Below are 13,160 nucleotides of genomic sequence, written 5' to 3' on the forward strand. Positions count from 1 at the left end.
ATAGGTAACCTGATCTCCTCAGATAAGGGTCTACTTGGGTCACCGATAATGTTAGTTAATTCATTGGGTTTACAGATCTATAAGTCTTGCAGGTCTGACGAATTATGAGTCTGCTTTATCACCCTTAATGAAGTCCGTGACGAGCACAATTTCTGAACAGAATTCAATACTTCTTTTCATTTAATCAGTGAAGTTAAGGAGTAAAATACTCATAAATAAAATTCATCCTTTGTGTGTTATGGTCATCAAAAATATAAACTTTTAGGATTTTTCTGAGGGAAATGGATAATGAAATTACGTATTGAAGATTGAAAGAGACACTGATTTACTAGAAATGAACATCGTTAGAGCCTTTGAGTGGAATTTGAGTTGAGTTGGTTTTGAGTTTAACGCCCCTTTCAGCAGCGAGGCTATATGAGACGGGACTTACTGATTAACATGGAATCCGAACCACATGATCCCATCGGGAATCGAACCCGGGTCTCCCACGTCAAAGGCGCGTGCGTACGTTAACCGCTTAGCCACGACGGAACTCTGAGTGAAATTTGAGTTGCCTGGTTTGCGATCATCATAGGTACATTTAACGAAACTAACTCCGATTAGTATCACTTTCTGTATTGTTTCGAAATAAATTAACAATGACATGTCGTAGTATTACTAATGATACACTATGTTACGAAATATGAGTAAAATCGGTAGTGCTTAACCAATACGGTATTGAATGATGATACAATTATAAAATTATTATAAAAATATTGAATTCTTATCGTTAGAACCTTAACGTGTAGGCTTATAAAATTTTAGTTGCAGTAAAATAGTCTTATTTGAGATATTAGAGACGAGACAAGAAACTCTCGTTGAGAAATTCCCGTTGAACTCAAAAAGAAATAAATTGAAAAGTTGATACAAATCGGATGTCTTCTTGGTCTCTGTGCATAAAGGTATTTGCACTATTATGGTATTAGCCCTGTGTTTGTCTAAATCTTTATTATTGTTTAATTTGAATATGAAAAACGAGGAAGAAGAAGTTATGTGGGGTGGTGACATGGGCTAAATACTTTGTGGAATAAGATCCCAAGTAGATACATGTCTGATATAGCCTCGATGTTGGAGATAACCATAAACATCATTTATCTCTTTAACGTCCCACGATTATATTCCTTAGGCTAAGGGATATGGATTATTTAGGCAAATGAATGATGATGGAAGAATTGATAGGATGAGAATGTGGGAGGAAACAGAAGTACCCCGAGAAAACCCACGGATACTGTGTTGTCCACCACATACTTACTTGGCCAGGATTGAACTAGGGACCTCACGCACCAGATGTAAGTGGTCTATCACTGGGTCTCTAAGAAACAAGTAAAGATTGTGGAGAAATTGTTTAATAATCTTCTTCTCGACAAGGGGCGAATTTCACAGTATACGACAAAACTACTGGATTTTACAGAGTAAAGTATATCATAATATCTTTCACTTTTTCGAATTTTCGTTTGGTGTGCATTGTGTTGTGCAGGGGCGGATCCAGGACGGATTTCTGGGGGCGCGGTGGGTTGTCTACTTAGAGCTACTTTTAAGAGCGTCAAAAAATATACTATATATTTTATTTATATATAAAATAAAAAGGTTTCCTCTTCTGGGAGGGCGATCGCCCCAATCGCCCCCCCTGGATCCGCTCCTGGTGTTGTGAGTGAAATAACGCATTTACGGCTTTATGGTTTAAGAAACTCGAACATTCATGGCTGCAAAGCAAAACCTCTTTGTTGGGTACGATCATGGTTTAAGCCAATCCAGTCTCGATTGTTGTTTTCCAGCTCCAGAAGATCTTGCACTATTAGTTTTCTTTCGCAAATTTCCTCTCCTTTCCTATGTCTTCCCAACTAGAATTCTTTGGATCGTGGAGTAGCAACGCATTTTCACTAAATAAATAAATAATAATTAGTAGTAATAGTAGTACAAGTTGACATTCAAAAATCTGATAACTTCAGATTTCCTGTATGAATTTCGGACGCATTTTCAAATTCATAGCGTTGGCGTGCCAGTATTTTGTTTAGTTGAGTCAAAATTCAGTGGAACTTTTTTATTCAGTTCAACTAAAATTCTGTATACTTGTTCTGTTTAGTTGACGAACATTAAATTTCATTCGCTTTTCATTTAATGTTTAACTTTCTTTCTTTAAAGGACTGTAGAGATACTTATTTTCTGTTAAATACTGTACCTATGATATATATAATCATTAAAAATTTCTGCATTTTAGAAAATGCAGTACTCCTCAAGTCTGGAAGTTGCCGGATTTTTGAATATCAACTTGCAGTAGTGTAGTAGTATGGTTTAATACATAGTAGTAGCAATTATGTACCTCTGTATGTATGTAGTATCGACCATGGTTTATTTCTAATTATAAGAGGAAAAGTAGTTACCCTTAATTATATGCGATGTAAGGAGGCAATGCATACGTAGGCGTCCGCTACCAATAGCTTCCTCATTATCAACGGTTCTCGACTTTCCGTGGTACTACTTTTTTATTATTTTTTAAATTTTTTATTCACAAACCGCAAAATTCATGCAATATTTCAACGACCTTGATTGTGGTTTGCTGAACACCAAGGTCAATCGTAAGCTATGGAGTACTCTTATTCCTTCCTCTTTTCTTTTCATGTATTCAAAACTAAATGTAAATATTAGGAAGTATCATCTGGATATTTCGCACACACATTTATTTGAACAGGAATCTGTAATCCCATGAAGTAGTGCAACTGCTTTTAGTTTCTCATCTCTGATTTGATTCCTAATAAAGGTTTTGTATTTCCCCTCTCCCCGTTTCGTTAGATAATTTGGAATCCAGTTGAATTAAAAATAGCGTCTATTGGCCAAAGAAAAGTAGAAATAATGTTAGGAATTGATTTCGAAATCATGATCATACTTCATCCAATTGAAAGTGTTCTGTTTGATCGACTTTCATGAGTTAAAAACACCATATTTTATATTATTATTATTATTATTAAATATCATAATATCTTTATTATATCTGCCTGTAATTTATAATGAAATTCGTTAAAAAATATTACTCTTTCAATGTTTGAAACAGCCAATTGATGATTTGCTGTTATGCACCAAACCAACTTATGGAAATTGACACCGACACTACATAAGGGAAAGACGAGCATGTTAACTATTTTGCAATAGGTCCATATAGGGGCACACCCACGCGGGCGGTCCACCGGGTCCGGATCTTTGCCCCCCCCCCCCCTCAAATGTAGCTCGAAACATATTTATATACTTCCTCAATAAAACTATACTTGTTTAGCAGAAAAATGGCAATATAGCCTTGATCTTATACTTCAGGTTTGATCTTACACATCATCTGTAATTGTTTTTCCTTATATAAACAATCTAGTTCTATTACAGTAATTTTTCTTAGAATATAAGTGAAAGTAGTTAACAATTATTTATCGTTTTTCGGATGCAGAATAACAGTGGTTCAATATTACATAGAAGTAGTGTTTTGTAGGATTGGACCTCCAAAACTTTGAGCCCCTCCCAATAAAAATTTCTGGTTGCTCGCCTGAGTTCATATCTGTAGTTTCCTAAATATGTTATAGTCAATACCTACAGTAGACATTGTTCATATATTTGGAATCTGAATATTTATATAAGTTACTCGTCCCGTATTCCAAATTTATATACAAAATTTATGTTCTCATTTTTTCTTAATTTCATCTGAAACTTAACAGAATCCTGCGTCACGAGAGGTCCATGAAATGTATGATATATCAATATTTAAACTATAATTTTAATTGGAGTATATTATGTAAAAACTTACGTATCTTTAGACGTTAATAAATACTTTTCATTCTGTTCGTAATACTTTACCAATTTATAGTATTTTTTAAATGGTCAGATATATTTTATTATGTATTTAAAAAGATAAAATACAACATTAGATTATTGCAATGAATAATTAAAGAATCTTCCTCTAGTATGGTATTTTGAAACAGCAATTTAAAGCTTTTCTTTAAGTTGAAGCACATTTTTCTTTCAAAATTTTAGTGAATAATTCAGTTGTTTAATGAACAACTTTTATATAGAACAAGTAATTTCATAATTAAGAAGAGCGAGTATGTCCATCTTCCTCATCTTTAGAAATAGCGTGACAAATATATCAGGGAGTTAACAAAACTTGAATAGTTTACAAAATTTTCAGTCCAAAGTGTTCATAAATTCTGGTTCATTTCAAATAAAAAAAGAATTCTTCCATTTTAGAAGAATGGAAGGAACTTAAAATGCTAACTGCATTACCTCGCTGAATTGCTAGACAAATGCGTTGAAATAAAAACTGGGCACTTCTTGGATCTCCCGTCTTGAGATTTAATTTATAGTATTTATACTATGAATCATGTAATACTAAAACAATGTTTGAGGTCTAAGGCTTGGGTGAGGTAGTATTGCCCACGAGACCAGTGAAATTGGAGACGAAAGTTGTCATTTTCTCATCTCGTCTCGAATTTAAAAAGACGTTTTCGTCTCGTTTTCGACACGAAACGAAAAACTTCTCGCCGCCTCGTGGACAACCTTACTGGGATCACAAGACCAAACCATCGATACCGGACAGTAGTGATATACAGGTAATGAAGTCTAGGCTAATACTTAATTCAGCCAATCAAGCATGGGCGCCCGCAGGATATTTTCCAGGGGGGGGGGGCAAGACACACACACACACAATTGCTAGAATTAAACCCAACAAAACATATGTATAATTATTATTACTGAATATAATTATTACTGAAAAAATATGAAACATCACATGGGGGAGAGAAGTAGATTAAAATCTCGGGGATGTGTTTGACTAAATTTTGTTACTCTAATCATTTAGTTAATGTTGATTTTAAAAGTATACTATTGTCACCAGAAGAGCCTATAGATGTTAACCTTTTTCGAAAATCCAGGGGGGGGGGCAATTGCCCCCTCTTGCCTCCCTCTGTGGGCGCCCATGCAATCAAGACCATTTCCTTCTTCAGTTTTCCACGTATCCTTTAGAAGTATAGCGAAACGAGAAAAATCAACTTTTCCAGTACTCGACTGCCTTAATATGTTTTGGATGTATGAGCTGTCAGAAAAATGTTTTTATCGCATAATAAGATGTCTCAAGGACACCCAGAGATAGACATTTTCAATCCGAAATAGAAAACGAGGACTTGTCTACAGGCTGCAGAATTCTTAGATTATAATAAAAATTATAATTAATGCTAATTAATTCAAAGCTCCTAAAAGTGAGCATTGTTTGTACTGTACGGATTTGAAAGACTTCTACTGACCAACAAGCCAGAATAGAGGTACAACGTTATTTTACATAGCTAGCCAGCTATATCTCTTCTTTAAGAGTTTTCTGTTGATAGCCGTAGGAGCAATTTTTAAATGAGGGTTGCAAACTTGAATTTAAAAGACAGAGAAAAATAAGCTTTGTGGCGCTCTTACAAGCAAACGGTCGAATCAGGCAGAACAAAACTTCTGTGAATATATTTAAAATGTTAAAAATAAATGCTAATGCAAAATTTCGCAACTCGACTGCCATAGACTTGGTAGAAAAAAGGAATTTAAAACTTGCATCGTTTATAAGAGTTTCTTCTTCTAACAAAATCGTATGCTTTCACTTAGACGCTGGAAACTCAATTCCCAATTAAGGTAGAAATTTTGTTGTATAACTCGTTTCAATTGCAATTAAGCGGCGTTTTCTTTGATGTAATTTTAGTTGAATACTCCCCAAAATAAGGAAATAACAGAGGGAAGTTTCGAAAATTTCCTAACAAAAATGTTCGTTATCTGATTTTATTCACTAATAACTTGGGAACATTGCTTTAGAGACAAACAAAATAGAATTTAGGTGTGCCTAAGAAAAAAAATATAATATGTTCTTATTTGTAATGAAAAAAAAAATAGAAAATTTAATTTAATAAAGTGGAAGCTAATGTTCATTCATGCACGTTCTAATTGGAGTGTAAGTGCATTTTATACATAGTTTCAGTTGCAGTAAAGTGAGCTTTGTTTTAATATCGTATATGTTATGCTTGGATACAATGTGCGGAAAAGAAGTAATAGAAGGATAATTTGAAAATTTTCTTTAAAAATATCCCAGTGTTCATAATTTGCTCCGTTATTACTTGGCAGCCATGAACCATGTCTCTGTGACACATAAATCAATTACAGGATATCTTTCTATCGCAAAGTTATCATGTAAGGTTTGAGTTGATAACTCTAAGCAGTACCTGAAAAAAAAAAATAGTATGTTTGGGCCATATTACCTATATTGTGCAGATTTCCCAGGTAGAGTAGGGGAGAGGCGGGGTTGAAAGTGACAGTTCTTGCATCAATAAAATAAAATGTAACACTTATGCTATTGTTGACACAGTTGTGGACTTCACTATAATAAGAAAACTGAATATATTCGTCGGCAAAATGTCAAAAGTTCCATTTATTACGTTCCAGTTTTTGGGACTATTCAAACTAGACTTACAACGAAAAAAGGTCACTGAATTATAATTCAAATTAGGTATAACTCATATACATACATTAATTAAGGCTTGAGTTTTCAGTGTCTAAGCAAAAGTCTGTGATTTTTCCCAAAAGAGCAAAATCTTATAAAAGGGACAAATTTATTTTTCTACCAAACCAATGGAGCTCAACTTAAAAAAAAAAAAAAAAAAGCATTAGCATTTATTTTGACATGGTGAATACAATAAAAGAGATTATTTTGTCTCATTCGAACGTTTGCTTGTTAGATTGAACATTAATCAAGAAAAGACAAACAAATTGAGAGTTTTCTTTTATATATATATATATATATAATATTCATCTATTAATACCAGTTTAAAATTTAGGTAGTTTTAATTAATATTTTTAAAAATTTAAGTGTATGGTAAATGCTCAAATGTTAAAAAGAATAAATAAATTTGTTTTCGAAAGAGACAGCAGTAGGGTGGTCCGTAGAACATTATACCTGATAAAATAATAATAATAATAATAAGTGATCCGTACTTGAAAAAGTTTGGAAACGCTGCTATGTAGTTTATTAGCTGAGCTGGAGTATCGAAGTGAATATACCCTTAAGTAGTTTTCCCCCAAGGTTAGAAAAAGGGTTTTTTCGGTTTTGGTGAATCACCACCACCCGGAACTTTAAAGCAGCTTAAAAAAAATAATAAAAGAATACTATTTCGCAGTGACGAGTTAACAGTCAAGCCAAATCAGAAACGCTTTTCCTGTTATTAAAGGAAATAATAGGAAAAAAAAGAAAAAAAAAACAATATAGTGACGTGATTATAATAAGTGATAGATATATTTTCATAGAATTGTACGTTTAAAGCTTGAATCATAGTGATTTTCAACTCCAAAACGTAACTTGCGGTTTTATTGGTGTCATTGATCTACTACTTGCTTTTATAATAGACTACTTGGCGTCAGTTGTCATTATTGTTACGAAAAGTGTGTTCCAGGTAGTGCTCGAGTCAAGGTAAGCCAGTAGCAGCAGTAATATTAACATAGCACAAATAATGAGGTATGATGCAAGTATATAATGTTAAATTATGTTGCAATTAATCTCACAATGACTATGTACTATTGTTTTTTTTTTTACAAGTATTTCATGCTGTACGTTAGGTATTGTGTTCTTTTCATTCCCAAGAATATAAAAAAATAATAGATCAAATATGATATTGCTACCTACAAACGAATTTTTGTTCTTTCAGCTGAAAAATTGATAACAAAAATCGGACGAGTTTAAAAATAAAATTTTAAAGAAAACAAACGAAAATATCCCTAACTTCTATCTATTATCTAAAACAGTGTTTCTCAACCTTTTCTGGCTGACGACACACTCGTTTGGGTATGTTTATTATAAATAACAATAATAATATCTATTATAGATTTAATAGTGAAACTTTTTTATTTTTATAATGACTTCATGTAGCGCTGAGCATTATTGCAGCCGCTGGAACTGTTGACTAGTACAGTCTCTTTCGATTTTAACTCAATATTATTAAATTCTTCATGATTTGAAAATTCTAAAATTTCGGGACACATTTTAGGGGACTGCATGACACATCATTGTGTCGTGACATATCGGTTGAGAGCCGCTGAGCTAAAAATCAACATTTCAACCGTTAATATCAGGCAGTCAAAAAATTATTGAATGTTTTGCGCACGATGGTGTTAGTATGTTAAACTTCAGGATATGTGCTTCGCAGCTAGTCGAACCTAACGCCATTTGAACAGCCGACAGTTAAGCCTATCAAATGTGCAAAAAGTGTTTGGCATTCTTATGATCGAATGTGAGACATTGTGCTGTGAAGATGAATGAACTTTCCAGAAAACTGGGCTACATTTTGCAACTTTATTTCGATAAAGGCGCAAATCCTAAGCAGATCCGTGAAGAAATTCTTGTTGTTTATGGGCAAGATATGTTGTCAAAAGCAACAACCAAATAATCGTTTAGTAGCTTCTGGTCTGGAAATTTTGATATCGAAGATACTACTCCTCGCAGTGGGCGACCAATCATAGTAAAAGCAGGTGATATTCTGACAAAAGTCGAGTAAGACAGATATGCAATCAGTCATGACATCACCAATGACCTAAACATCTTTCACCAAAACGTGTTAAACCATTTAGAGAAAGCTGGTTGCAAAAAGAAGCTCGACGTTTGGGTGCCAGATGATCTGACTAAACATATTTACTGGATCGAATTTCTGTGAATTTTTACTGAAATGAAACGAACTCTAATCATTTCTGAACCAGTTGATCACGAGCGATAAAATAAGTGGATAACCTACGACGACAATGTTCAAAAAAGATCCTGACAGAAGCGAGGAGAAACTACACAGTCTGTGCCAAACCCCACACAGATGCCCAAAAAAGTTATTCTGTGCATTTGGTGGGATTGGAAGGGCATCGTGCATCACGAGCAATTGCAGCAGGTCAGAACAATAGACTTGGACCTGTAGTGTCGACAATTAGCGCGAGTGAACCTAAAAATTCAACAGAAACATCCAGAACTGATCAATAGAAAGGGAGTCATGTCACACTGACAACGCCGAACGCATACAATTGTAACGATCTGTCAGAAATTGAGAGAACTTAGTTGGGAGATTTTGATGCATCCACCATATAGCCCGTACCTAGCACCATCAGACTATGTTTTGTTTCGGTCTCTGGAGAACTTCCTGAATGGTGTTAAGTTAGTTTCAAGAAAGGCTGTGAAAACCATGTGTCAATTTTCTAATCAGAAATCACAGAAGATCTCTAGCGATAGAACAGTGTTGCTGGAAAAATGGGAGAGGATCATCGAACAAAATGGTGTAATATGGTTTCATAATGTTATTTTCAAGTTACATTAATGTATTCTCAATTGTGAACTCCTAGGCTCATTTTTTTTTTTTAAAGACAATCTGATATTATTAGAACAGTATTCCAACAGATATACAGCCTTGTTCAAAACTCTTGGCTACCCATCTTGCTTTAAAAGGCCATTTTCTTGCTACCGGTCCGTAGGAACTTCTAATACTTCGGCTCTAAATAAAGATCTGAATTGACCAAAAAAAAAAAAAAAAAAAAAAAATTGTTTGATTGAATTCGAACTGTGGGTTAGAGTACTGTGATTTCCAAAGAGAGAAGTAGGTGGCCAGGTGTTTTTGAACAAGACTACCTTGTTTGTAGAAAAAAAAGTAGCTACTTATTCCTAAACAAGAATTTTTTGATTTGCCGAGATTTTAATATTAACCTTTCAGTTCCAAGTGGCTTTAAGTACTTTGCAGTGCGACCGAAATAACAATAGTAGCTGATACCGAGGTTATTGCTTATAAAATTGGAGATCTGGGTCGATCTATAGTGGAAGAACATGTGGTATGCTTTAACTATTAGTTTGATTTGATCAAAATTAAAAGGATAATAGACATCTAAGAGAGAGAAATATCTCCGAATATTCACAATATTCCCGTAAGATGTCCGAAGGTCTTATCAATATTTATAGGGTGCACGTACTTGAACATCCAAAGAAATTTATTCAGCGTGAGAGATGGGCGCTATGGTAAAAGAAAAAGTGATTTAATTTTTCTTTGGTAGTTTGTAAACAGATGGAAAATGTAAATAGAGTTAACAGATGAAAGCATTTATATGAACATATCTGCAGTTTGAGAGTAAAATTTCCCGTCCACATACATTTTCAAAAACTCCCTAATTTGTCCGCATTTTCTAAGCTGAAGGGTATTATCATGTCAATTTCAGACATTTCAAATGTAAAGATAGGTTTGGCTATTTGCATTCAAAGAATAAAGAAGAAACTGTCATTACAAAACATCAGATCTGCCGAAAAACATGAATAGGCAAACATTTCATTATATTCTGTAGTTTTCAAAATGTTTTAAAATAAAACTTGATTAAAGTAAGAAAAAATACATTAAAATTTACGTAACAAATTATCCAGATGAAAGTGTGTTCGCATTTTGGTGTTTAAGAACATGGTAAACTTAGTTGTAAATTAAGATGAATTTCTGTATATTTCAGATCATATCGTGGTATTGTCCTGAACGATCACACAAAACGATACAGATAATTGTTCTAACAAGGCACATTTACGAAGTGTCCCCTCGGTATAAGTGTAAAATTGATTCAGATGCAAGGTACTCCGCGGCCCAATATGTATTGTATTAATATAGTGACCCATATCGGTAATTTGTATATTTATGGGCCTTCATATATCCGGAATTTAATCATACAGTACTATAACACTCGGAAACAAAATTGCGTTTAGTTTCTTTACATGTAGACCCTAACTGGACATGAATGTGAGCACATACAAAACAAATTGGATCAAGTACTGCTTCTCTGACACATGCTAATCACCCCGGCCACCATCTTGGATTCGCCGTATTGGATTCAACTTTCTGTTCTTCAAATGGGAATATGTGCAAGTAATACATGAAATTCATGTACAATTTTCTCTGAAATTCACTGGTGTAGTGAATTTTACCGTAGGTTGCATCGTCTGGAAGGTATTGCGTGTTAAATCCCTCCAGGCACTTCGCTAATAAACATTGCAGAGTTAATATCAGTTACGCTCAGCAGAGCAAATTTGTCTTCAACATTGGGGAAGATGGGTAAAACCGTCATTTTTTTTTTTTTTTTTTTTTGTGATTTTTAAAATATTTTTATGAAGTTGAAAAACAAATGTATGGAGGATCTGGGAGCGGGCAGATTTGAGGCTTATTCTGGGGACATCAATTTCATCTCACGTTCCTTTGTGGCAATCGGTCAAAACTTATCAAATTTCTCCCCCAAACCCATTTCAAATCGGATTATTGGGGGGGGACAGTCCCCTCAGTTCCAAGATTGGAGGGGGCATGTCCCCCTCATCCTCCCCGGGATTTGCGCCAGTGGTTACGTTTACGTTTTTTATGTTGACAAATCAAAACAATTTCTAACTGGAAAAATATCTTTACAAGATTGGTGTTATAATCTTATTACATTTCTGTGAGTGATTATTATTAATTCCATGTTATACTATAACAAAGAAGTATTGTATTACGGTCAAAGTGCCTAATGTAAATCCAGATACGACCAGATTTGAGTGAAGACCTACCATTTCCATATTGAAGGCTATGTGTCTGTATGTATGTACGTATTCAGAGAATATTGCGTCAACGATAAATCACGTAAAAGATTACATATACACACCGTGCCCTGCACAACTTTCTATTTGGTTCACTATTCGTGAGTGCCTGACATTTAACATGCAATAGGCCTACCTTCTAAACGGCACAAGCTACGGTGAAACTGACTACACCAATAGAATATCCGAGAAAATTGTACATGAATTTGATATATCACATGCACATATTCCCATTTGAGAAACCAAAAGTTGAATCCAATATGACGGATCCAAGATGGCGGCCAAGGTGGGTAACATGTGTCAGAAAAGCAATACTTGATCCAATTTATTTTGCATATGCCCACATTCATGTCCAACTACATCTAAAGAAACAAAACCAATTTTGTGTCCAAGCCTTATAGTGGTGTATGATTGAATTCCGGATAAATGAAGGCCCATAAATATGCAAATGAATGGTAGGAGGAGCTATTAGTACAATACACATTGGCCCGCGGAGAACTTCGCATTTGAATTAATTTTACACTTATCCCGAGGGGACACTTTGCGAATGTATCTTGTACGGAAAATAACTTTAAAAACACACACACTCACTTCAATTTCCCAATGACAGGCATCACATGAACCAGTAGGTCATGTCATGGGTGCCCGAAGGTGGAGGCTGGGTGGGACCCGAGCCCCCCTCTGGCTCACGTAATCAACTTATTGTTTTAAAATTTTCTTAATACAAATAAAAGTATCAAACGTAATATAACAACCAGGGAGATGGGCTCCTCCCTAAAAAATGGATCATATGGTTTTAACTAGACAGACTTCCATGAAACTAAGAAGAAATCAGGACAAAGTGGTCAAGATCTTTATGTCATCTTGAAATAACCTGAAAACGGTGAATATCAGTTCCCTTATGTGAAAAATATATAAATAACTTAATAAATAAAAAAATAATAAACTTATTCTCTGAGCAACATACAGTCTTGTAATCTTATTTGTTTTTGTTGTCTTAAAACAAGAAACAATAATTTTAATTCGTTCATCCATTGCCTTTAACATGATGGATGTACAGGTAATAACCGTTTCTTTCAAGTGTTTCCTTTTGTTTGTTATACTTTCTCTCCATGCTTACTGGTGCAGAACTAGATGTCCTGTGTGGTTCTCACCTCTTTCAATGGCTAAATTTAGAGCTTCCAACAGCAATAGATGGATAGCATTCCAGAGGAAAGACAAAAAGACACCCAGAGCAAAAGTGAATAGTGAAGTGGGGAGATAGTTATTTTTGTTTTCTTTATGTGTGCATGCGTGTGTACGTAGTGCGTTATGAACGCGACAGCGTGTTGTGTTATTGTTTATAATGGCAGGTAAGTCATCATTTCATTTCATATTCTCAGCTTCCTCACTTGAAATCTGGTTTGATCAGAGGCTTTTCAATTTCTTTTACAATTGATTAAAATATTACATGCAATTGTACAAGAGCTCCTTCGTGGCTAAGCTGTTAGCGTATGCTCCTTTGGCG

At 34.5% G+C, this 13,160-nt stretch overlaps 1 protein-coding gene across 2 annotated transcripts in view; it reads left to right on the forward strand.

The window, feature by feature from the left end:
- Positions 1-13,160, forward strand: part of LOC145664516 (uncharacterized) — a 228,240-nt gene that overhangs the window by 138,480 nt on the left and 76,600 nt on the right. Inside the window, exon 1 of one of the 2 annotated variants that reach the window (XM_081731251.1) lies at positions 12,799-13,005. The exons of the other annotated variant lie outside the window; for it this stretch is intronic. Within the exon in view, the coding sequence (XP_081587377.1) occupies positions 12,965-13,005 (41 nt within the window). The 5' untranslated portion in view covers positions 12,799-12,964. Of the gene's footprint in view, positions 1-12,798; positions 13,006-13,160 lie in introns of those variants that run through there. 2 annotated transcript variants of the gene reach the window in all.

The sequence above is a fragment of the Thermobia domestica genome, chromosome 11 (assembly GCF_964235325.1).
Source record: "Thermobia domestica chromosome 11, izTheDome1.hap1.1, whole genome shotgun sequence".
Classification (NCBI taxonomy): Eukaryota; Metazoa; Arthropoda; class Insecta; order Zygentoma; family Lepismatidae; genus Thermobia; species Thermobia domestica.